Consider the following 23,170-nt stretch of genomic DNA (forward strand, 5'->3'; position numbering starts at 1 on the left):
CTAGTGTACCAGATTCACAAATTTGCAACCCACACATTCGGTCCTATTAAACCCACGTGCAGTGGACTGGTTCTCAAAAAGTAGCCTGGCAGCTTTAGTTCTTTGAATGGGTAGCATAAACACACAGTACAGTGTACAAACTGCCTTACAGTAATAGTATGCAGGTTGTAGAGAATATCACTGCTAAGATAAAGTCTTAGTACTCACATGTCACACTGTTACTAATTCAGTTGCACTGGCTCCCTATTAACTTCAGATTTCACTTTAAGATTCTGATTTTGACTTTCAGAGCTCTGCATGGAGAAGCACCAGCATACACGAGTGAACTCTTACATGCATACATCTCCAGATTATGCCAGAGGCCATGTAATCAGGGGCTGCTGGCTATGCATCATATAAGCCTGAGAACTAAAGGAGAGAGTTTTGCAACAGTGGCCCAGACTCTGCAACTCTCTCCCCCACAGAGCCCCGAGCTCTGTGGACTGATCTCTTAAATATCAGCTAAAACCTCATCTTTTTAAATGTGCTTTTGCAGAACTTTCTGGCATTTTTGTCATGAAGCGCTTTGTGCTGCTGATCTTAAAGACCCTAAATGAAATTTTACTTAATCAAATATGCTTATTTACATTTAAATAAATCAATGGGTTTTATATTTTTAGTGGTGACTGAGTTTTCAAACTGAGTTTAAGGGTTTTAGATCAATACTCAACAATGGCAAGGTAACAATTTAAAAGCAAAAAGCTGAACAGTAAGATTACTTTCTAGAAAGGACACTGTTTATTCTGGATGAGCCACTGACCACACTCTCAAACCTGCCTTATAAAGTCAGTATAAATGAATCGAAGGAGGACATCACGTCTGCATAGAAACATCAGTTGATCCATTAGGGCAGTGACAGGCTACAATGTAATCAGCCTTACATTTACACTGAAAATCATTACTCACTCCTCTCATTTACTGGCCCATTACAAATCCAACATGCAGAAATAGAGTGCAAACAGATCATGTGTAACTGTCCAAATACTTAGACTGCACTGTAAATGTACTTATTTAAGCCACACGGCTAAGTTGAAAAACTGCAAATACAACCCATTTCATCATCCCTGTTCTCTCTCCCTCTCTCTTTTCAACTTAAACCAGACAATTTGAGCAGCTGCATCATACTCAAAATGAGAACGAGGATGAGGATTAACCTGAATCTGTTATACTCAGGCAGGAGTGCTGAAGAAGTCTGGATCTGAGGAGGAGATGTCGGGAAAGCCACCATATTAGCCTGTTAGTCACAGTACGACTCCACCCTGATGCACTGCACAGTTGGGTAAACACTGCTTAGGTCAGGAAACCACATGGGACTCAGACTACCTCTCGCAATCCCAAGCCAAAAACCTCTGATACACCTCTTAATGCACCGTAAACAAGCAGCGTAAAAACCATTCAGTCCACTTTGAAGCTGAAAACTAACTAACTGGAAAACAGCCGCAGCCTCACCTTGGTTTCATTTTGCATAATTAGTAAATCAATGCTGTGTAGATTAGTCTTCCATTTCAAGGTTAGTGGAGCAGGTACAATGAATAAGAATGAAACAAAAGGAAGGGAAACATCTCTAATACGCACATAGAAGAGGGTCAAAGTCGCTACAAGAACACAGGATGTGCAGATGAAATCAAAAGAGGCAGATTTTTGGAACTAACGAGCAACTTATCAGTTATCGGTGATACGAAGCATCGGCACACTTACAACAAATTCATTCAAGACTATTCTCTGTTTGTATTTATGAACAGATCTGAAACAGTTTTGAGTAAACAACATGTACTGTACATAGTTTCACCAGTATTTCAGTGTTTAGAAGGTGACTCTAAAGGAAAATGAGGGTAGAAGTGCAAGGCGAGTCAGTCATAATGCAAGTCCTGGGAGACAGTCTGTAAAGTTTCATGTGAAGTTTCCATCAGAGGCTGCAGGCATCCTCGGGCAATTCTCCCAGCAGTTCATCCAGGTCATCATCTGTGCAACAAACACAGGTCAGCACATGAGACAGTATTTTAATGCCTCAGACATTTGATTAAACAAAAACAAAACAGCAATGATTGCAATTTTTCAACTATAATCATCAGGGGTTAGTTATTAAGTAAAAAGCACACATGGTGCTGGTTTCATCTTGTAATGCTCTAATGCTCAGTTGGATGAAAAACAAAGCAATGCATTTTTTATTAGGTGCTGCTGCAAATGCAAAATGCAAAGAGTGACTTGAGGGTGATGCCAGATCAAAGGCCATGATGGCATCATAACGGATTTGTAGAATAAACAGTCTGAATATAGCATTTTAATCCAGTTTTCCCGCTCACATGCATCGAGGCAGTGAGCTGCTGTGACCACTGGAAGCAATTCAGTTTGTTCCCGAAAGACATTTCAACACGTGGGCGGGAGGAGCTGGAGCTCACACAGCCCCCCTGTGACCGCTGGATGTCGTTGCTATTATTGGTTTTTAGACTGCGCTCCAGAATTTTAGACCATAACTAGATTTTGATCAGCCTAAGATGCTTACAGTTCACATTTCCACATGGAAATTCTCAGCTGTGGATTTCTTAGGATTTGTCCTCCAAAGACAGTCACTGTGTTTGTCATTTAGGAAAATTGAGGTAAAATTCTGGGACTAAGAATCCTAAACATGGCTTGCCTTTTTGCATCATAACATTTTTAGATACGAGATAAATATTTGCTCATCAGACAAAAAAACAGTTTAAAAACAAATCAGGCTATGACTGATAGGGTTTCAGAATTGCAGTCAAATGCCAATGACCAAACATCATTAATGTTTTATTCGGAAAATAACTCATTATATTTCAGAGCGACAGCAGGCAAGCTCACGATGTGAGAAGAATTAATGTCTCTTCTGCTTCTCTACAAGTGTTGCTTTTACTAAGCTCTTTTCTCCCTGTCTGCAAGTGTTACTGCATGTGCCCCACCTGCATCCCAGCTTGGCTCCTGTGGTGCTGTGCTCCCACCACGCTCCAGGGAGCCTCTGCTGTAGCCTCTGCCACTGTCTACAGGGGCTCGAGGGTCTCCCACTCTCTCTCTGTGTCTTTCCCAATCTTTTCCCTCGTCATCCTCTTCATCAAACATCAGCTGCATGCAGGAAACTGGCTCCTGAAGGACACCGGGAGACTGAGTGGGTGACAGCAACATCGGCTCCTAGAAAAGAATGAATATGTTTCAAAGGGACTGATGACAGGTTGACAGGACATATGCCTAAAATTTTTTTAGTATTTCTTGGAATGTAGACGTGCTAATCTTATTTTCAGCAGCAGCCGTCCTGCTCACCAGGACCAGAGGGGGGAGCTGAGTGGAGGTCAGACTGACTCCATCAGCAGCGTAGATCCTCAGCAGGTTATTGGAAGTTACATTCAGGTAATGGTTACGATGGGAGGGGGAAAACACACCCACCTGTTCATAGAAGAAAGAAACTGATTTGTAACCACTGTATAACTCAGATACAACACTATAGTTATATGATTGTGGGCGGTATGCCTTACTTGTTTGAGCAGCAGCACAGCCCCGACCTTAAGCTCCTCTGCTCTGTCCTCTAAAAGACGCCGATGAATAGTTCCCTGAATCTCCCCTTCGGTCCAAAGCATTAAAGAAATAAAGTATATAAAACATTTAAACACACACAACTACTCATAACTTCTCACAAAAGATACATTTTAGCTGCATAAACACATCCTCACTTTTTCACTTTCCTTCTTGAATACAAATGTTTTTATCCATAATCTGCATTTTATGATCAAAATGTATGAAACGCTTCATTATTTACCTTCTTTGTTTTATTAATCTAGCAATATTTTTTTTTATTTTCTGGACAGGCAACCACAAAAAAGTCTGATAATTCAATGAAATGGCATGAAAGCTCTCACTTTAATGTGCATGTGAGTGTGCACGTTTGCACAAGATAAGAAGAAAACATGTAGAATTCATAAAAAGATACCAGTCAGAATTTCTTTTCCTTCTATTCACATGTGAGTAGAAGACAAACTGACCTCCAAAGAGCATAAAGGTAAAGATGAAAGATTCCTTTTAATCTGCTGCTCTTTATTCTTGTACTACTCTTGCTTAGTGAAGTGGAAAAAAAGGAAAATAATGCCATGCAGAAGAGGTGGTTTACCAACTAATGAGCTTCCCAGCTCAATGGCTTATTCAAAATGACTTTTAGGAGAGACCAAAGGGGTATTACTCCAAGGGAAGTTCAACACAGCCAGGCTTTCTTTGCTGTAGCTGGCTCAACAAAACCTAAAACCTTTCACTGTTACGCCAGGCTTTCTGCTTCCCGCTCTGTGCGACGCTCTCATAAAACCGGGCATTACATACATCACGACTCTTATCCACAAAACGATCCCTATGAGCGTCCCTACTAGTAGGGACCTACTGGGGTGATCGTGGCTCAAGAGTTGGGAGTTGGCCTTGTAATCGGAAGGTTGCCGGTTCGAGCCCCAGCTTGGACAGTCTCGGTCGTTGTGTCCTTGGGCAAGACACTTCACCCGTTGCCTACTGGTGGTGGTCAGAGGGCCCAGTGGCACGAGTGTCCGGCAGCCTCGCCTCTGTCAGTGCGCCCCAGGGTGGCTGTGGCTACAATGTAGCTTGCCATCACCAGTGTGTGAATGGGTGGATGACTGGATATGTAAAGCGCTTTGGGGTCCTTAGGGATTAGTAAAGCGCTATATAAATACAGGCCATTTACCATTTACTACAATCAGAGAGCTTATCAGGTGATGATAAATAGATAAAGAACATAAAAAAATAACAGTAAAATGCAACACTGTTGCAGTTAAGATGATACTGAAGACCAGAGATTTAGCACCTGGTAAAAATAAATATAATTCTAATAGTGGCGGTTCCAGCAGTGTTAAAGAAACTCGACAGCAGATTAACGAATACAGTCTTGTGAGAATTTAATGCACAATTAGCTTTTCATTCAATGAAATGAATTCATTCATTCATTTTACTGAGGTGCAACTTAACGGTATGCACGTATAAAACAGCTTTGGCAAGCAGAGAATCTATAATGCGCTTAAAACAGGCTGTAAATAAAACAATCAGTGAAAACCCTGCACTTGTACTCAATTTTAAAGTGAAACTTGGAACATAACCGGCTCCTGAGCAGTTTGTGTGTTCAGCAGTAATTCAGACAGGTAAAAAGTATCTTGAGCCACAGGAAACTCCGTAAACCCCTCAAGTGATCCAAATTTGCAGGATTTATGAATACTCTGCTTGCCAACCCGTCCAGCTCTGCCAACTCTGAAACCTTGACCCAGCAATCATTAGCTACGAGCTCCAGCTGCCTAGCACTGACAGTAAAAATAATTCATGCCGACAAAGCAGGGGAAGGCTGCAAAATGACAGCAAAGTGTATTCATTTAGCTGTTTCTTCAGTTCATAAAGAGCCAGCAGTTAATAGAGCAAGGTCAAGTTGATGTTAATTACAAGAAATTCATATCAAAATCACCATGTGACACCAAAAGACCTTGGGGAAGACACAGCAGTCTTCTTTGTCTGAAAAATAGTTGCAATTTTGGAAATTAACATCTAAAAGCATTTTGGAACCAAAAATTTGACTAATGAAGTTGAAGCGAGGCGTAGAAAGGGTGGGTGCAGCAGCGAGTAACACTTGGAAAAGTTTCCTTAGCAGAAGCAAGACTGGATTATACTCATTACCAGCAAAATCTGAAGACAAAAACAAAAAATATCACAATCTCTGTAAAAAAAACAAACAAAACTCAAAAACAGACAATAATCATAAGCACAGATGCCTTCTGCAGTAGCAACAGAGAGAAAGGTCTCTATCAAAAGTCTCTCCATGCTGTGATGCACACCAAAGGACATTATTAAGAGTAGACCATCTAGGATGCCCCAAAATTTGCTTTGGGCCTTTTTTGGGCCATTTTGAAACTAAAACAGGAAACTCAGTGTGAAATTAAAAAATAAATAAATGTGTCATCGTTTTTGGAAGAATCAGGTCACATTTTACGTGCCTAGCTATTCACAGCAACCCAAAGTTTTGCAAGTCGATCCACGTTTCTAACAATGCAGGAAAGCTTTTTCCACACTTTGTGATGTGATTATTCTGAGTAAATATTCAAACCCAAGAAGATTCAAATATTCACGTTTGACAGAGACAGCAGCATTTTGCACACATTTCCATAAACTTTCTGACATATTTAGTGTAACGGTTTGGGCAAAAAAAACAAATTAAAAAAAAAAAAACAACAGGAAAGCCAAAGAAAGGATTTGAACAGTGTGTCACTCTGAATAAATCCCAGATTGTACTGAGAGCTTCAGAACAAGCCTGGAATAAAAACCTTTTAACGCCACAGCTTCCTTCTTCAAACTCATAAGAATAAAACTGCATGTTTATTAGACAGCTAAGCTGCATCTAAAGATCCTCATCAGCATCTCCCAGATATGGTTCTTCTGTTTTCATATAAATATAAAAATATCAGAAAATAGTGAAAAACTTCCCTGGAGCTCAGAATGACATCTTCTAACTCCACAGCAGACTCTGCTGTCAAGAACCTGATCTAAAGATCTGTGTTTCCGTTTTTTTCCACCGCCAGACTGCTGTCATACGCACCGAGTCGTGTTTATGTACACATTAGGAATATTTTACCCATTTTAAACTGCAAAAAGTCCACAAATGAAGGCTCGAGGGATCGGCAGCGACATGAAAGAGTTCATCACTCATCAGAAGCAAGTGTTTGAATCCCCCATTTTTCATACTCATATATACATTATGATGAAAGCCCAATATTTTTTGTTAAGGATAAATGATTAAGATACTAATATGTTGATTAATTTCTCCTCAGCTTGTTTTTTTCTCCCAGCACTAGTGGATGTTAAGCGTGCGCTGTTAGCAGCTTCTCAGATAACACTGTCTGCTGGGTAAAAAGCGAAGAACCTTCCAGCAGGTCAGGGTCACATGACTAAGCAAACGGTTTCTTGTGGTGTCAGAAGCACTTAATACCCGCCCACTACTGATGCCAATCTGTGGCAATTGAATCACTAATAAGCACTTAAGTCCGCTGTTGAGAGCAACATCCACTCCTGAGTGATGATAATCAGTTCGCCTCATGTGGCTGCTCTCTGGGGGCCATGGCAACCGACTCAGCTTAGAGGTGCAGCAGACAAAAGTGGGGGGAAAGGTTTAAGAGGAAACGAGCGGTGGGAAGAAAGAGGCTTCCTGCTGTTTGGGCAAGACGGGGTGTGTATACATGTGTACACGTGTGCACGCAATCAAGCGTGTTACAATAGCTGAACTCTGCTCTCGTACCTCGTGGAGCTCAATCAGGCGAGCTCCCAGTGAGCAAATGTCAAATGTGCAGGAAAAAGCTCGCAGCTCCTCTGCTCCCATGGTTCAGCACTAGTTAACACGCTTTCCTGTTTCTTTTCCCCTACCGAAGTTTGCTTCGAGGCTCAAGTGCTCTACTAGAGTCGAGCATTTTAAGTGATTCACAATGAATCATCATATTTATTTTAAGAATGAGCGTGTCTGGAATTGTCTGTTACCTGTCGGGTCCTTAAACACTGCCTTGGCATCAGCGTGCGTGTGGACGATGCTCTTCAGAAGCACAGCCATGTTTGGAACTTTATTTCTGACCAGCTGTTTCAGTGCAGCCTAACAAGAAGAGGGAAAATACACACACAGACACACACGATAACTTTTGCTAACAATATTTCTAAATAATTCATGGATTAACAGATTAAATATAAAAAAGTTGATCATTCATGTTTTTAGTCATGGTTCAAGCAAAAATATCAATTTTTTTCTTGTAAAATGGGTCTGAAGCATTTTTATGTTGAATACAGTAGAAAACAGAACTCGATTAAGTGTTAAGGAAAACATGAAAGCTAAATAAATCAGCTGAGGATTGTCTGATGACAGTCTGATTTCATGGCACGCATTTTACGCACATATATATTTAATGTTAGTATTATAAGAAAATAACCAAATCAACTGTTTGTTTGTTTTTAATTGTGTAAACACATGTTCTGTGCTCCAATTGGATACTGAATTTTAAGAACTCTTGTGTGCAACTTCAGATTTGTTTTCTAAATCTTCAAATTTAAGCTCTAAATCTATCAGCACATCAGGGATAATGGGCTTTTCCCATAAGAGCCTACCACCTGCACTATTTATTACATTTTCGATGGGAAGAGTCGGAGGACCGGAGGTCTAGCTGGGCTGATTGGCTGGTAGTACAGTGGGCAAGTGCAAGCCCAGACAACTGCTGGCTGTGTACACAAATCAAGAACACGCTCGTCTCCCACAAAGATAAAAAAAAAATAAATGAATAAAAAAATCATCTTTTGAGGTTCTGGGGCAGAATTACGCTTGTTTATCCAACAAAATGCTTCTGCAATATAACAGCATGGAGGAAAATTTATTTTGGCAGTGGACTACCTGCAGCTGTAGGATGTGCAATTTAAAATTTACAGGGACATAAACATGAAGGTTGGTTTCTGGGAGGCGGCTGGGGACTTGCCATCGTAAACGGTCAGCCAGGACGCCTCGCAAATGGGCAGAATTATTGCTTTTTACCTTGTTTGACTGTGGCCTCTGATGTTTTGGTGGCTGTGAGCACAAAGCAAGAGAAAGCCCGAGTATATTTGCAGCCTTCCTTCTCTCGGTGACGGCCAGTTTGAAAACTTCAGTGTTGCTGATGCAGCGTGGTGTTGAATTTAAACCACATTCGCTTTAATTCACAGCACTGCCGTAAAGAGAGTGCAAAGTGCACTGTGACTGAGTGAAAATATGGCATCATATTGTCCAGGAGGGGTTTGACTTCTGTGCAAAGCCGCATGTTGTCTTTTATGTAAGTGCTGAAGGTGCAGGGTTTGGAGTTGCTTAAAAGTGCCTCATGTGGGTGTAATACTTTTGACATCAACTAGAGTGCGAGGGTCTGTTTGAATCTCTTCATGTGGACATCCATGTGCCCTCCAATGTGCCAAAACTGCAAAGTCGCCAGCTGTGCAAGCGTCCCTCAAGTGGAATAGGAACAACTAATCATCTGTGATGTCCACAGCTGTCTGCGAGTGTTTGCACGGGATTATAAACCCAGCCTTATTTACTTCAGATAAACTGAAAGTGTTCAGTCATTCCGATAATCTATGATAACCTGATGCTTTGAAAGAAACTTTACAAATGATATCAAATCTTCTCCAGTGTACCAAACTACTGATTAACCTCAGTTTTTAAATTAACCCTCGACACAAATCTGGTGTTACGAAGACATACTGATGGAAGTAAATACACAGCAGTGAGCAGGATTTCCTCTTGAGATCAACCTTTCTTTACACTGCATTTGTTAGAACACATTCGAGCGGTGTGGTAATTTGTTTATTCACGAAAAACAAGGATTTTGGGGAAGCCGACATTCACGTCAACGGCTTAACCTGAGCGAGCTTATCCAACGTCCTGCCACCGACTCTGCTCCTGTTAAATGGAGCCAGTGACAAGCAAACAGCAGAAACCACCGTGGAAGGTTTCAAAATGACTGCCACTCAAAGCTACTTCACACTGGCGGCCTTTCACACACAGCTACAGGAGAGCGACAGCAGAGTCCCCATTAGTGTGACTGATGAGCGATCGTACTGTTCATAATTACACAACACCTCCAGGACAGCGCCGTCATTTGTCCTGATTATGCCGATAGACCTCCAACGGCGGCAAACGGGCCGTTGTGGTGTGAAGACACGTAACTTGTAAAGAGGCTCGACCTAAATATTAGACAGCGCTTGAATAAACAGTACGAGTGGGACTTCTTCTCCATTTGTGTAATGACGTCGTCAGCTCACCTTGCGAAGCACCATGACCACGCTGTAGGAGTGCAGGAAGCATGATGGATGCCTCTCATCCAATCCCATCTCCATCTTCATCGCTGCCCAGGCACCGCCACTGAACTCTTCTTCCTCAGTCTGTGAGCTGGAAGCCTTTAACATAACGTTTTTACACCCACAAACATACAGCGACACTATAAATGGAATTCTTGACCTTTGCTGGTTCTTCCAAGTGGCTCTAATTAATATTCCACACAAATAACTGTAAATAGTGTTATGTAGAGTACTGCGTCCTGTACAAACAATGCACAAATTGGCAGGCAGCTACTCGTCCTACGTAGACTAGCTGTTGAACAGAGTGGAGCATTAAGCAGCTGATGTGCCAGATGTTTCCTTCAGGAGAGCAAAAGTGAGAGAATATTGCACTTGACATCAGGGGACTATTAACAAGCTGGATGTGTAAATAGGCAGCTCTTTGCCATGTCAGCCCATAAGGTGGTGTCAGTGCTGTTTTAGTCATTCATTTCCGCTGCCTCCATGTGGCCAACAAAAAAATCTGTTCATGATTTACTGGCCTCACACCGTGTGGACACCTGGCATTTTCAAGCCTTTTCTGTAATCTCGTCTGCTTTTGACGGCGCAACAGTGATAGAAAAGATGGGGGGAAAAAAACTGCTTTATTTACCTGACTTGGTAGTCGAGCCACAGCCCCATGGGCAGGAGTCTGAGGAACAGAAACCACAATCTCATCCAGGTTCTGACCCTGAGGCTGAGAGAGGAAATTTAAATCACTATATGCCAGCAATTTTCTGAGTTCTACTCAGGCGTGTTTGCCTCGGCTTGACCGTGCTTGTGCTTTCATTTGCAGAAAGCCAGATTAGGAGAGAGTGCATCAGCATCACATGAGACCAACCTGCTGTGGCAGAAGCCCAGCTGGACCGGGGAAGCGCCGGGTCCTGGGCTGGCGTGGCTCTGAGCGAGGCCTCTTCTTGGGAAGCTTATTGGAGGCAGAGACTAGCTGGACCAGGCGATTGGTGAGTACTGGCGTGTGAAGAGGATGAGAGGGGGAGGGGGAGGAAGAGGGTGCCGGGGAGACTGTATCAAAGAGGTTGCGGGGCTGAGAGGAGGGTCTTGGAGTTGTACATGTTTTCTGTGCCTGCTGAGGTTTGTTAACCGTCCTGGAAAAAGAGCTCAGGGCTGGAGAAGTTGGAGTAAAGCCAGGGAAAACATCAGACTTCTGTGGAGGGGCTAATGGGAAAGCAGGACGTGGATTTGGATGTTGGACAGGTGGAAAAGGAGTCAAATTGTGACCAGTGGAGCTAGAAGTCTTGGATGCGGCGCTAAGCTCCCTCACTGTCCGAACAGGTAGTGTCTGAGTCTGTCCACAGGTCGAGGGTCGCAGCATTTTGGCTGGAGGCTCTACTGTGGGCGCACGTGGAGCAGGAGGTTCAGGCATCCGTCCCATTTGGCCATCACATTCCTCCAGGTCTGCCAGGTCAACATCCCAGTCATCAAAGTCATCCTGAGCCACACAGGGCTTCGGCAGCCCCTTAGCGTGAGCGTGACTCTGTTGTGTTGCCCGATTTGGCTCAGAGTTATTCAGCGTGGGAGAAGGAGTAGGGAGAGGAGAGCGGGAATGAGAGGAAGATGAGAGCCGTCTCAACCCCAAAGCAACAGTTTGTCCCGTAGCAGCAGTGTGCGTGCTGCTCTCTGATGCTGTGCCATTGCACGGGGCAGCTGATCTCTCTCCAGTTTGCTGGAGGCAAATTTTCTCCGGCTCTCTGTGAGTAACAGAGGAGGCACGCAGAGCACAGGATGACACAGCAGCTGCCACATCGGCTGGTCCAGACACGGAGCAGGAAGCCCAGTCTGTCTCGAGCAGGTCCTGGGAAACACACACACACACACACACACACACACAGTGGGATTACGAGGGAACAGAAGGAGGACCATTATGTGACAGAAAGCAGCCTGAAACGACAGTTAAATAAAATCAGGTGTTATTATATTTACTGATTATTACCTCATCTTCAAAGTCCTCGCCAATGCTGAAAAGGCCACTTAATTTACAGGTCTGTAACACAAATAGAAACAACAATAAAACACAGCACGAGTACCAATAAATGTCAATAATAATAAGAATAACAGTAATAATATGTCCTGGTAAACTCGAAAACGTGCCACACATTTGAGCTACTTAACGTGTATTAGCTTAGTTAGCCTCAGCTGCGATCAGTTTGCTGGACTTACCATTGCAGTCATGGGCTATCGCGATAAAAAAAAAAACAGTTGTTGATCACTTTGAACAAATATAGCAGACTTTGTAAGACATTAATTGCCATTTAATGCCGGCTTACAAATATGATCTTTGCTATTTTTTTCCCCTTTTTTAATACAGTTAAGCGAGACTAGCTTGCTAGCTACAGGTAAAGTTTATCTGGACTGTACTGCTTGGTATCGCGCCGCCACGTTCAAACACGACGTGATGACGTAAGGAATGTTTTTACAAAGGAGGTTGAAGTGAAGCGAGATGATTCAATCCCCATTCCCATTAGATGTAGCTCCGTTTTTCTTCCAAGTTTAGCGACGCTACGGCGTGGTTAATAACAAACCTATTAAACTAATAAAAACAAACGATTCACGCAAATACTCATTTTCCTTAAAATACAAAATTCTTTAGCAATTTTGTAATGTCTCCCAAAAATAATTCTACTGAGACATCCAGACGAGCTAGTATCATCTCTGAGAGAGCAAAACATTTTCTTTTTTTTTACTCGTGAGCAGTAGATGTTCAGGTAGACAGCTGTCGTACTTGTGCTATCAAGTTTATTCTAATAAAGTCCAAATTGGCTTTTCTTCTTACCACCTTTCCCTTACGTGAATTTCAGAACGCTATGAATTTACTCACTTTTTAAAGTTGTGATCACGTGGCCTTCCTCGTTGATTTGTATAGATTATCTTGATACTTCTATGCTCTTTGGCGTTCATGACCGTAAGAGAGCTAAATGCTGGGTCGATACTGTCATCTAGTGGTCGCTGTGGAAACACTTAGTATCAGCTTACGTTCTGATCTATTAATATTCAGTGCTGAACTTGTGCAACAATCTTGTGACTGTAGCCACCACTGAAGGGCATTTAATTTGGAAATTGCTTCATAATAGTTTAATTTCAAAGGGAAATGAACCAGATTCTAGCTGTGAAAGTATTTAGTTGACCTCTGCTTGGACTCCTGTCACTCACAGCTGTTCCATTAAAGGGTGAGTAAACGCTGCATGTTGCTATTTTCAGTAAACAGTACTTCCCAGTGCTTCAGAGCCTGGAGGCTGGCTTTAGTGGGGTGAATGTGTTAATGTTCTGCTGTGATAAAACTGGAAAATGGCATGAAATCAGTACTTTTAAACCTGTGTTTTGACTTTAAGGTCCCATGTCAAAGGACACATTTCCATTTACCTCTACTTCACTGCGCTCTCTGAGACTGGAGCAGGCGTTTCAGGAATGGGAGGATGCACGGCGGGCACTGGCTCACAGGAGAGCCATGACTAGAGCGCCTTTGCCTCGGGCCCCGAGGCCTCCTCCCCGTCAGCAGCGGCTCCAGGAAGTCAGGGCCCCTCCGCCCCAGGTCAAGTGCAGAGACACTGCCGTCCACAACACCTTCATGTGCGGGGACATGAAAGGAGTGTATGCAGTGCTGAAGGACCCTGATATGGTCAATGCCTTGATGGAGACAGTGCATGAGGAGATGGTGTGGACTCCAGAGATGGGTATGACTTTACAGATCTCTATCTTTTAGTCTCCTATAAACACTTTAATTGAATGAACTCCCTTTTCCTTCCTCCGCCAGGCATGTGGACCATGAGCTCCACGGTGAAACAGACCTCAGCCTTACGTCTGGCTGCGAGCAGAGGACACACAGCATGTGTGGAGGAGCTGCTGTTTCGTGAGGCGGAGGTGAACGCTGACCCTGGGGGCAACACAGCCCTCCACGATGCCTGCATAGGTGGCCATTCTATTTGTGTCCAGCTGCTGCTCTCTCATGGAGCAGAGCCTGATCTGTTGGCTGCAGATGGCAGTGCCCCTCTCCACCTCTGCACCTCTGCCCAGTCATTCCAGTAAGTGCTAAAAAAGCTGACGACTTTATTCTTACTGTGCTTAAGTAGAAATATTCAGCAGAGGGTATTGTTGCCAAGGAGTAGCTGAAGCAAAGCTTTATATTAATCTTGTCTTATATGAAAAATGTCCTTTAAAGGCTATTTTCTCAACTGCGGTAAAACAACAACAACAACAAAAAAAAAACAACGTAGTTTAATAGAATGTAATGTAATAATACAAATCTAGTGAGCCAGGAAAAAAACATTTCTGAGATATTATGAAAAATATCTGAGGGAGATGGATTTCTTATGGACTGAATATAGATATTGTGCATGTCGTGACCAGTAAATGTACTTTTCTTTAAAGCTGCGCTGAGCTGCTTTTAGAAGGAGGTGCAGAGGTCAATGTGAGGACCAGGGAGTCGAGACTCACACCTCTGCATGTGGCTGCTCGGCGAGGCCTCGAAGAGCACGTCCAGCTCTTTCTTAGCCACGGAGCTGATGTGTTAGCCACAAATCGAGAGGGCGAGACCCCTCTGAACGCTGCATGCTCCGGAGCCGAGAGACCATCTGAGGCCGGACGCTATCTTCGTGTGGTTCAGAAGCTTCTGGACGCAGGAGCCGATGCTCGAACTGCAGGCAGGAAGCAGCACACTGCACTGCACAACGCCTGTGCAAACTGCTGCCCCAGGATTGTAGACCTCCTCCTGCAGCATGGGGCCAAGGCTGATGTCAGCAACTGTGCAGGATACACAGCCATGGACTGTTTGCTGCAGGTAGCAGATGCTGTGTATAAGAGCAACAAAGTACTATTTAGCATTGCAAACACAGAAACATTTTTAAGTTCGAGCATTCGGATAAAAACTTTTCTGCTTGGTTCTTAAGGTGGTAGAAGATTTCCCGGACCAGCAACCTGAAGCAATTGCACGATCACTTCTGAACCACGGAGCTAAGCCTGTTTCACCAAAGGTTTGATCAAACAGCCACGCTGTGAGGGAATGTGAGAACTGCTGCATATAAATTGTAGTGTTATCTAATGCGCGCACACTGACAACACTGACTCCGTGCCAGTGTCTGTCAGTGTGGTGATGAAACTTCATGAGGCAACAGTTTCAAAATATGTAAGGCTTAGATAAATACTATATCAGGGATTGTAAAAAAACAAAACAATCTTTAAATGAAATACTAATACATGTCAAAGTCTGAAGAGTAGAAACAAACAAGAAAAAAACATTATGAAATATTAGATGGGGGGGTCTATCTACATTTTTGTAAATCTGCAACAAAATATGTAAATAAAAAAATGTAAACACTTTAAAATTAGACAAAACCAACAAAGTTAGTGAGAAGTTAGTTAGAAAAGCAAAAAGTGAACATGGAAAAAAGGAATAATGTCAATATGTCCTTTTTATTCAAATTAAGTCTTTCTCTCCATTTCAAGAAATCCTGACTTTTATAAAGCTGCAAGTTGGGTTTATAATACTTGTTTTAAACAGCATATAAGTAAGCTAGTGTGGTGGCTGAAAGAAGGCGGCTGAGACGCTGCAGTCTGCAGTTTGCTTCCTGTTTCGGCCTTTCTTTAGTTTCGTTTTTACTACCTCTTTCATTTAGGGAAAGATCGTGGTTTATGTTCAAATATGAGAAGTCAGGAGTGAAACCAGGCTTATGCACATCTCTGACTTTCATTATGTTTGACATGCCTGAGCTGAGAATAGACTCAGTGATTAGTGATGAAACCTTCACAAGATCAAATATTTGATATAGTGTGAACAATTATATAAATACACCTGCCACTTTATTAGGTATACCTGTTTAACTGTTTATGAATGCAAATGTCTAATCATCAGCAACTTAGTGCATTTACGCATGAAGACATGGTAATAAAAACAAAAAAATGCTAGAGTTCAAACAGAATGGGGAAGAAAGGTGATTTACATTACTTTGAAGGTGGCGTGATTGTTGGTGCCAGTGTGGTCTGATGCTTCCAAAACTGTTCATCTCACACAACCATTTCTAGTGTTTACAGAAAATGGTCTGAAAAAGAGAAAATATCCAGTCAGCATCAGTTTTGTGGGAGAAAATATCTCATTTATGTCATAGCTCAGAAGAGCTGATAGAAACCAGGTGATCGAGAAACTCAAATAACCACCTGTTACAACCAAGGTGTGCAGACGAGTATCTGTAAATGCATAACAGATCAAACCATGAAGCAGATGGGCTCGAGTAGGGGTGTCCAACTCCAGGCTCAAGGTCCTGGTTTTAAATATTACCCTGAGTAAACACACCTGAATCAAATAATTAGTTCATTAGCAGCCCTCTGGACAACTTCAAGGCTACGTCCACACGTAAACTGCGTTTTTGGTCACTGAAAACGGAGATTTTTAAAAACTCCGTTTTTGCATTTAGGTGTGGACAAGAAAAACGGAGAAAACGCAGGGTCAAAGGTGCGCGCATTTTTTGACGTCACACTGTGCGCCACGTTATTGCTTCGGTGAAATGAATTTCTACAATACTGTTACTGTTAATTGTACTCTCTGCAGTGTTTAAATGCTTACATATACACACACAGTTACTCTCCCTCCACACATACAACTCGGTTCTGCACCTATTCCCCAGCTTTGTTTACCTTTTCCCACCGAGGCTTCTAGACTTCTGATTGGCCAACATTTCTGCACGGTTAGGAATATATCGCCACCTGTTGCTTTGGCATGTTCCTAGCAGCGTTTTCCTTCATTTCTGCCTTTATGTGTGGACGGGATTATTTTTTTCAAACGAAAACGGAAAATCTCCGTTTTCAAAAATACCCGTGTACTTGTGGACGTAGCACAAGACATGTTGAGGAGGCAATTTAGCCATTTAAATCAGCTGTGTTGGATCAAGGACACATCTAAAACCTGCGGGAGACTGGCCCTCGAGGCCTGGAGTCGGACACCCATGGGCTCCAGCAGCAGAAACCACGCCGGTTGCCACTCATCAACTCCTTAAACGTGACAGTGATGTTACTGTACTCAAATGGCCTTTAAAGTCACCAGATCTCAATCCAATGGAGAACTTCTGGGATGTGGTGGATGTGAAGGTGACATATCTGCAGCAACTGCATCATGTCATCATTTCTACATGAATGTATTCAGTACTTTGTTGAATCTGTGAGATGAAGAATTAAGGCACTTCTGAAGGCAAAGTGGAGTTCAACACATAAGTAGCAAAGTGTACCTAATAAAGTGGGTGGGGCCCTTATGTTTCAGTTGTAGATGGGACCTAAATGTGCTCAGCAGAAGCAGGTGAAATAGAGAAGAGGTGAATCTTTAATGGAGCGTCTCTCAGCTGTCATAGGATGAGAGGCCGGGCATGGCCCAGGGCTGGAACAGATGAGGAAGACAAGGAAACTAAAGCACAGACAAAACAGAGGAAGTCAAAGAAACACAGGAGACTCTGGAAAAATGTGCGGAATGAGAAAGAACGTCATTTAAATCAAAACAGAACAAATACACAGCAAAAAACATGGACTGTGACACCAGTGTCATCAGCATGTAATAGTTATTGGTACCATATGACATAAAATTCATAAAGTAACATGTTTTATTACCAAAATAACATCACTTAAATGTAATAAGCTATTGAATGATTAATTAGTTACTGTCAAATTTTACAAGCAGTGTTTTATTTGCAGGTGCTGAAGCAGTGTGTCCTCTCCCTGGCCACTGTCGAGGTGCTGCTGAACTCGTACCCCCACCTCCCGCCCTGTGAATGGATGGATGCTGTGTCTGCTGAGATATATGAGGTGAGCTCTCCGCAGTGTTAAATCTACTCTCCTCTGCTTGTTTACCTTCAGCACTGTAGTGTTTCTGTTTCTACCTCCCTGCCTCAGGAGCATCGGTCTTTCTTCCAGTTGGTGCGTCAGCGAAGTGCTCAGCCTCGCTCTCTGCAGCATCTCTGTCGGTGTGCTTTACGTCAGCATTTAGGAGCCCAGTGTCACTCAGTTGTCAGCAAACTGGACATTCCCAGCTGTGTAAGGGATTATTTGTTGCTCTGTAATGATGGCACGCTCTTCTGACTGTACATATTGTGTATCTTGCCTCATTGGAAACTTATATTATTTTAGATTTCAGGGGTTTTCAGGTGGTGACCCTCAGATACACATGATAGAAATGAGCGTGTTACTTGACTTTACAAAAATAGTTGCACTGAAGAACACAAATGTATGTAAATTAGATTTAAATGACATGTTTGTGATACTATTTTAAACTAACAATTGTTGTTTGTGAAATTCAGACACATTTAATGGTTTTATTTGTTCATGGGGAAGAGAATAACCAAGAAAACGTTCAGATGAAGTTCTAAGAAGTTTCGGGCTATTTACTGTTGATTTGGATTAGTTGGTGCTATATGTGTATATGAAATGTTCATGGAAGTAATGAAGAAGGAGCTGCAGACAGAGAAGTCAATGAAAAGAAGCTCCTGGTGCAGTTTTTTTTCCTGATGTTAATGTCAGAGGAAGTTTGAAATGCTCGTTGTCGCCTCTCTCAGCTCTCATGGGGCAGAGACTGGGTACACACTGGACCCACCGGTCGCCAGGGTATTACAGGGCTAACACAGAGTTCACATATTTATTCATTTAATTAATTGATTTAGTTTTGAATCCTTTGTGAATACTGAACCTACGAACAACTTTGGGCCATACAAATTATAGGATTAATTTTTTTCTTAGGTGCTGTTATATATAAATTAATAAAATATTTAAACATTTTCAAATAAACAACTAACAACGATGTAACAATAAAACTGTTCTCAAAAAAGCTACAGTTATGTATTTATTTACGTTGTATCACAGAAGTGGAGCAATGGGCGCGAAAACAGTTTCCAAAACACGCGCCCACCCCGCTGGCCCGTGATGACGTCACGCCGCCACTATGTTTATTATGTGGTTTTTAAGCAGCAGCAGCTGCTAGCTAGCATTAAGCCTCGCCTTCAACCATGCGCTGATTTTACAGCTGGCAGGTGAGATCATTTGATGTTTATGTATACCGGTACATACGCTGAAGACTTTTATATGTCTGGCCGAAGCAGCTGCTCTGTCGGACAACTATTATGCGACAAAATAAATCGAACTATGAGAGCCGTAAACAACGGAAGGTCGTGTTTTTTTCCAGTTAGCTACTTAAGCTAGGTGGTAAGCTAAGTTAGGTCATAGACAGCAGCGTAAACTATAGTGTTGTAAGTTGGAAGTGCAGCAGAATAGCTTTCGTTGTGGCTAGCGTCTAGGTTAAAGCTGTACATCGTGTGGAACAATCATGACAGGAAGAAAAAGAGGGGAAAACAATAATGACACGGCCCTGAATTAGCCGGATGGCTGGCTGAGACTTCCCAGCTACACGAAACAGCTGTTGACCAACCTTGGTAAATGCTACGTGTATTTCTGTAAAGTAATTCTGACGCCGATGAAACCAGGCCTCGATTTCTGAATTTGTAAATACACCTTGAAAGGTTTATCTTCCCCCCCTACTACAATTCTTCTTTAAAAAAATAAAAAAGTACAAATGTAAATATGCAACTGCATGCAGCTACTGAGCTTTGAAGTGCTTTCACTAGAGTTTGTGTCTACAAGAATAGAAGAGTAAATGCACAGAAAAACTGGTTGTAAGCATGAATGAGTGTCCTACACAAAAAAGTAAACTTGTTAAACTTCAAGAAGGAGGAAAAAAGATATTACACTTCTGTTTTCCCCCGTCATCATACAGCCTATGGGTGGGACACGTGAATCAAATCCTGTGTCATGTCGTTTTCAAATGGGCTGAAATTAGAAAATTTGGTCAGTAAATATTTTGTTGTTACAGGTGAATAACCCAAACCTCACCTTTGCCCAGTTCCCTTGTTTATCTGCTCTTCTAGTGTTTCATAGATATGTCGGTAATAAAGTAATTGTTTGATGCAGTAAACCTGGAGTGAGAAATTGCTATGAGACGGACGGTAGTTTGTCACAGTTAAGTAAACCCAGTGCTACCATATGGCTGTCTTGTTCAGTGTCCTGTAAGACCTGTAGAGATCTCAGAGTGCAATTGACGTTGTTTAGCTGTAACTGAACAGATGTAGAGGAGCCTTCTTGCTTGTTTAACCCCCCCCAAAAAAAAAACAACAAAAAACAAAAAACGAATAAAAACAAATTAATATGCTAGTGTATTTCATGGCGTCAACTATGGATGTGTGACTATAGTCTAAGTTTCCATTAAGTAAGGATAATGAGTCTCTGATACATTATATAGCAACCCCCCTCTTGCTTTGTTATTTATCAGTTCATAAATAGAAGAAAAATTGGCAAAAAAAAAGGGGAAAAAATTAACAATGCACACATTGTTTTTGGCTTAGGCTAAAACCTTTCTGTAGAGTGCCAAAAGGTTTATGCAGGGGAAAAAACAAACGCAACAGTATTACAGCTGGCTTCCTTTGGATAATCTTCTGTCATGCCTACCACCTCATTCAGTGTCTTTGCTGTGCTAATTTTGGTTTTCCTTCAAAGAATAAACACCAGATTATAATAGAAATTGTCAATGACCAGAAATAACAGGACAATTCCCAAACTTATTCCTAACTCAAAATTGATCTTTGAGTGGTTATACCACCCATATTTTAGGCTTGAGTATATGAACCCTGATTAACAGTGGTTTTAAAAAACTATTTTTGTTATTATGGCGATTTTTATTTGAGGGGAAAAAAGTAAACCTCTCTGGGGATAACAACAAACCACATATTTGCAGGAAAAAAAATCCTGTTTTCATGTAGGAAGTTCTGTGTACGTCTACAATGTTATCTTAGAAAGTTTATATCAGTTTGTTTAGATCATACTATCACATGCAGTATGAGGCAACCTGTTGAACAGGCTCTACAGCACTTGGAGCCACATTTGAAATTGTATGCTACGAAATGTCTTAAACCTATGTTTTCTTCAGGATTAGAGGACAGAGATGGCAGTGTGTGCACTGACCATGTTGGATGGGATGGAGGATGAGGTGACAGCAGCAGGTGGTGTATTGCTTCTGTTCTTGGCCCTCATCTTGGCTTGGCTCTCAACCCATGTGGCTGATCGGGGAGACCACATATTGGGCACGATCCTCACTGTGGGTGCTCATGCCTCTCTGATTGGACTGGGAGGCCATGACAACTACGGTGGAGGGTCAGCTAGTGCCGACACCCCTGAGCAGCAGACGCCTCCACCTTCTCAGGAGAACAAGCCGGACGAAGGAGAGCCGTCAGCTGACAGAGGAGAGGGTGAGGGGACTGTAGAGGGAGCCGAGGGGGTTTGGACAGATTTGTTGCTGGACATACAGAGCAAACAACCACAGGCTGGAAGACTGCTTGTCACTTCTGATGGAGAGGATGATGAGGAGGATGAGGAGGAGGAGTTGGAGGAGGAAGTGAAAAAGGCTACAAAGCCTATTCCAATTTTGACCAGCACCACCTCTTCTCCTACCATCACCAGTAGTACCACTTCCATCTCTGTCCGTCTGAAGTTTTTGAATGACACAGAGGAGGTGGCTGTTGTAGAGCCACAAGATACAGTTGGGATACTAAAAAGGTTGGTAAAATAACTGTGAAAATCCACCAAACTTCAAGAATATCAGAATAATTCATAGATGATACACCCATTAGGAAGTTAGCTTAGCATAAGGATTGTGCCGCCTTGCAATGTTAATTTATCAAGAGCTTATACTTAGTTTGCTGGCTTACACTGGAAGGCTTTACCTTACTGTTGCTTTTCATGTCTTTTGTTTTTTGCAAAGCTTAAACAAGATGCCACATATTACTCAGTCAGCTACAAATGTTCATTTAAGGCATATTTTATTACCTTTAGACAGAGCCAAAAGTTTCTTTTATTGTCTTTCTGCTAAGTAAGCTAATTGGCTTATGTCTGAAACCTTGGATTGATTGTACAGGAGTGGTATTGATCTTCTTGTCTAACTCTTGGAAAGAAAGCGCCTTATAACTGCTTTAATTTCTCATCTCCCTTCTTTTCCAGCAAATGTTTCTCAGGGCGGGAGCATCAAATTAAATTAATCTTCCAAGGCCAGCTGCTGCAGGATCCCAAGAGGACTCTGTTATCCCTAAACATCACAGACAACAGCGTGATCCACTGCCACATCTCTCAGACCCTGCATGATTCCAGTCCAGAGGAGGGGGCTCAGTCCGGAGCAGGAGCCGGGTCCGGAGTCTCCAGTGGATTCAGGGCGGCAGGTGTAGCCATAAGCACCGGCAGCCTGGTGGTGCCTGTCTTTGTGGTGATTCTTGCTGTCGTGTGGTATTTCCGCCTCAACTACAGGCAGTTCTTCACCGCCCCTGCGACCATCTCCCTTGTGGGAGTCACTGTGTTCTTTAGCTTTTTGATATTTGGGATGCACAGCCGCTGAAAAGGCAAAGAAAGGGCACACACTTATAGTTGAATGTTGTGAGGTGAAATAAAAATAAGTACAGCAGTGGGTGAGTGTCTGGAGAGATGTACTGACCATAAAGGGCCTCGGTGCAGATGCTGCAGCTGGTTTGAGAGCGTGCATTTGTGCGAGCGTGTGGGTGGTTAAGTGAGCCTGTTTGTGCATGTAGAAAGATAAAATCATGAGTGACTGAGGAGTGTAAGTGCAGTTTAAAAAACAAAACAAAAAAACGCAGTGAGTGAGCATTTGCTTTAACTAAAACCTAATTTAGTTTCTATTCAAAGATGTAGTGGTTCAGACCATGTTGTAATACTGGCTTCATCTCATGGCTCTTTATTGCTGTAAAATACTCATTATGCTTTCCTGTGCGCTATTCTTTGAGATGACTTTGTGTTTTAAATGTACAGTAAACACAGTCTACACTTACTACAGGTGAACGGCAGCCACCTTAATTAGCATTATGCACTTGAATTGGGAGGGGTAGCAAAATAGACTGTCAACTGAATTCTATCTGTTGACATCTAGTGGTAAGATTTTACATACTGTACCTTTAAGAAAACCAACAAAAAATGGCTTAAAATCATTTGGAACCATTCACTGTTGTGCTGCGTGTGCCCGTTTGAGTCTTTGCCATCATTGTATTATTTGAATGACTCGAGCTCGCTGTATGCAAATATAAATTGTACAACTGCCTCAGTGCAAGACTGTTTCTTTTATGCTACGTAGGAGTAGTTTAATTTAAACATTATGAAAAGATACTGTAAATATATTGTGTATTTTGTGTAAATAAAATTATACAATGAATCAATGTGCATCTGGCACTTGCTGTCAGACTGC

The 23,170-nt window shown here is 42.3% G+C and overlaps 3 protein-coding genes across 5 annotated transcripts; 2 read left to right on the forward strand and 1 right to left on the reverse strand.

Annotated features, from left to right (window-relative positions):
- Window positions 1–737: 737 nt before the first annotated feature.
- On the reverse strand, window positions 738–12,284 carry hrob (homologous recombination factor with OB-fold). The gene is made up of 10 exons (XM_006802993.3): window positions 12,076–12,284; window positions 11,849–11,899; window positions 10,739–11,710; window positions 10,511–10,594; window positions 9,844–9,978; window positions 7,555–7,663; window positions 3,531–3,616; window positions 3,319–3,441; window positions 2,964–3,189; window positions 738–2,001 (listed from the first exon to the last, which is right to left on the reverse strand). Exons 1-10 carry the CDS (start codon window positions 12,085–12,087, stop codon window positions 1,946–1,948), a joined length of 1,854 nt encoding a protein of 617 aa, XP_006803056.2. The 5' UTR covers window positions 12,088–12,284; the 3' UTR covers window positions 738–1,945.
- A 589-nt stretch (window positions 12,285–12,873) lies between these two features.
- asb16 (ankyrin repeat and SOCS box containing 16) lies at window positions 12,874–18,719 on the forward strand. Of its 2 annotated transcripts, none has more exons than XM_006803000.3 (7): window positions 12,874–13,082; window positions 13,245–13,586; window positions 13,667–13,934; window positions 14,281–14,689; window positions 14,799–14,882; window positions 17,584–17,694; window positions 17,803–18,719. In XM_006803000.3, the coding sequence occupies exons 2-7, from the start codon at window positions 13,250–13,252 to the stop codon at window positions 17,965–17,967; spliced, it is 1,374 nt and encodes a 457-aa protein (XP_006803063.2). In that variant the 5' UTR covers window positions 12,874–13,082; window positions 13,245–13,249; the 3' UTR covers window positions 17,968–18,719. The 2 variants fall into 2 exon arrangements, with proteins under 2 accessions (XP_006803063.2, XP_006803062.2); XM_006802999.3 differs by having other exon boundaries at window positions 17,782–18,712.
- On the forward strand, window positions 17,619–23,141 carry tmub2 (transmembrane and ubiquitin-like domain containing 2). Of its 2 annotated transcripts, none has more exons than XM_006802997.2 (3): window positions 17,619–17,694; window positions 20,858–21,483; window positions 21,925–23,141. In XM_006802997.2, the coding sequence occupies exons 2-3, from the start codon at window positions 20,873–20,875 to the stop codon at window positions 22,310–22,312; spliced, it is 999 nt and encodes a 332-aa protein (XP_006803060.2). In that variant the 5' UTR covers window positions 17,619–17,694; window positions 20,858–20,872; the 3' UTR covers window positions 22,313–23,141. The 2 variants fall into 2 exon arrangements, with proteins under 2 accessions (XP_006803060.2, XP_006803059.2); XM_006802996.3 differs by lacking the exon at window positions 17,619–17,694 and adding an exon at window positions 18,797–18,911.
- Window positions 23,142–23,170: the final 29 nt, after the last annotated feature.

The sequence above is a fragment of the Neolamprologus brichardi genome, chromosome 4 (genome assembly GCF_056152115.1).
Source record: "Neolamprologus brichardi isolate AB-2024 chromosome 4, ASM5615211v1, whole genome shotgun sequence".
NCBI classification, from domain to species: Eukaryota; Metazoa; Chordata; class Actinopteri; order Cichliformes; family Cichlidae; genus Neolamprologus; species Neolamprologus brichardi.

Coding starts and splice junctions, on each gene's coding strand:
- hrob (XM_006802993.3), bottom strand. Junction 9,979..10,510: donor TGGCTCGACTACCAAGTCAG/GTAAATAAAGCA, acceptor GTTATGTTAAAG/GCTTCCAGCTCACAGACTGA. Junction 3,617..7,554: donor AGTGTTTAAGGACCCGACAG/GTAACAGACAAT, acceptor TTTGGACCGAAG/GGGAGATTCAGGGAACTATT.
- asb16 (XM_006802999.3), top strand. CDS start 13,250: ATGTCAAAGGACACATTTCCATTTACCTCTACTTCACTGCGCTCTCTG. Junction 13,935..14,280: donor ACCTCTGCCCAGTCATTCCA/GTAAGTGCTAAA, acceptor TTTTCTTTAAAG/CTGCGCTGAGCTGCTTTTAG. Junction 17,695..17,781: donor TGTCTGCTGAGATATATGAG/GTGAGCTCTCCG, acceptor TCCCTGCCTCAG/GAGCATCGGTCTTTCTTCCA.
- tmub2 (XM_006802997.2), top strand. CDS start 20,873: ATGGCAGTGTGTGCACTGACCATGTTGGATGGGATGGAGGATGAGGTG. Junction 21,484..21,924: donor ACAGTTGGGATACTAAAAAG/GTTGGTAAAATA, acceptor CTTCTTTTCCAG/CAAATGTTTCTCAGGGCGGG.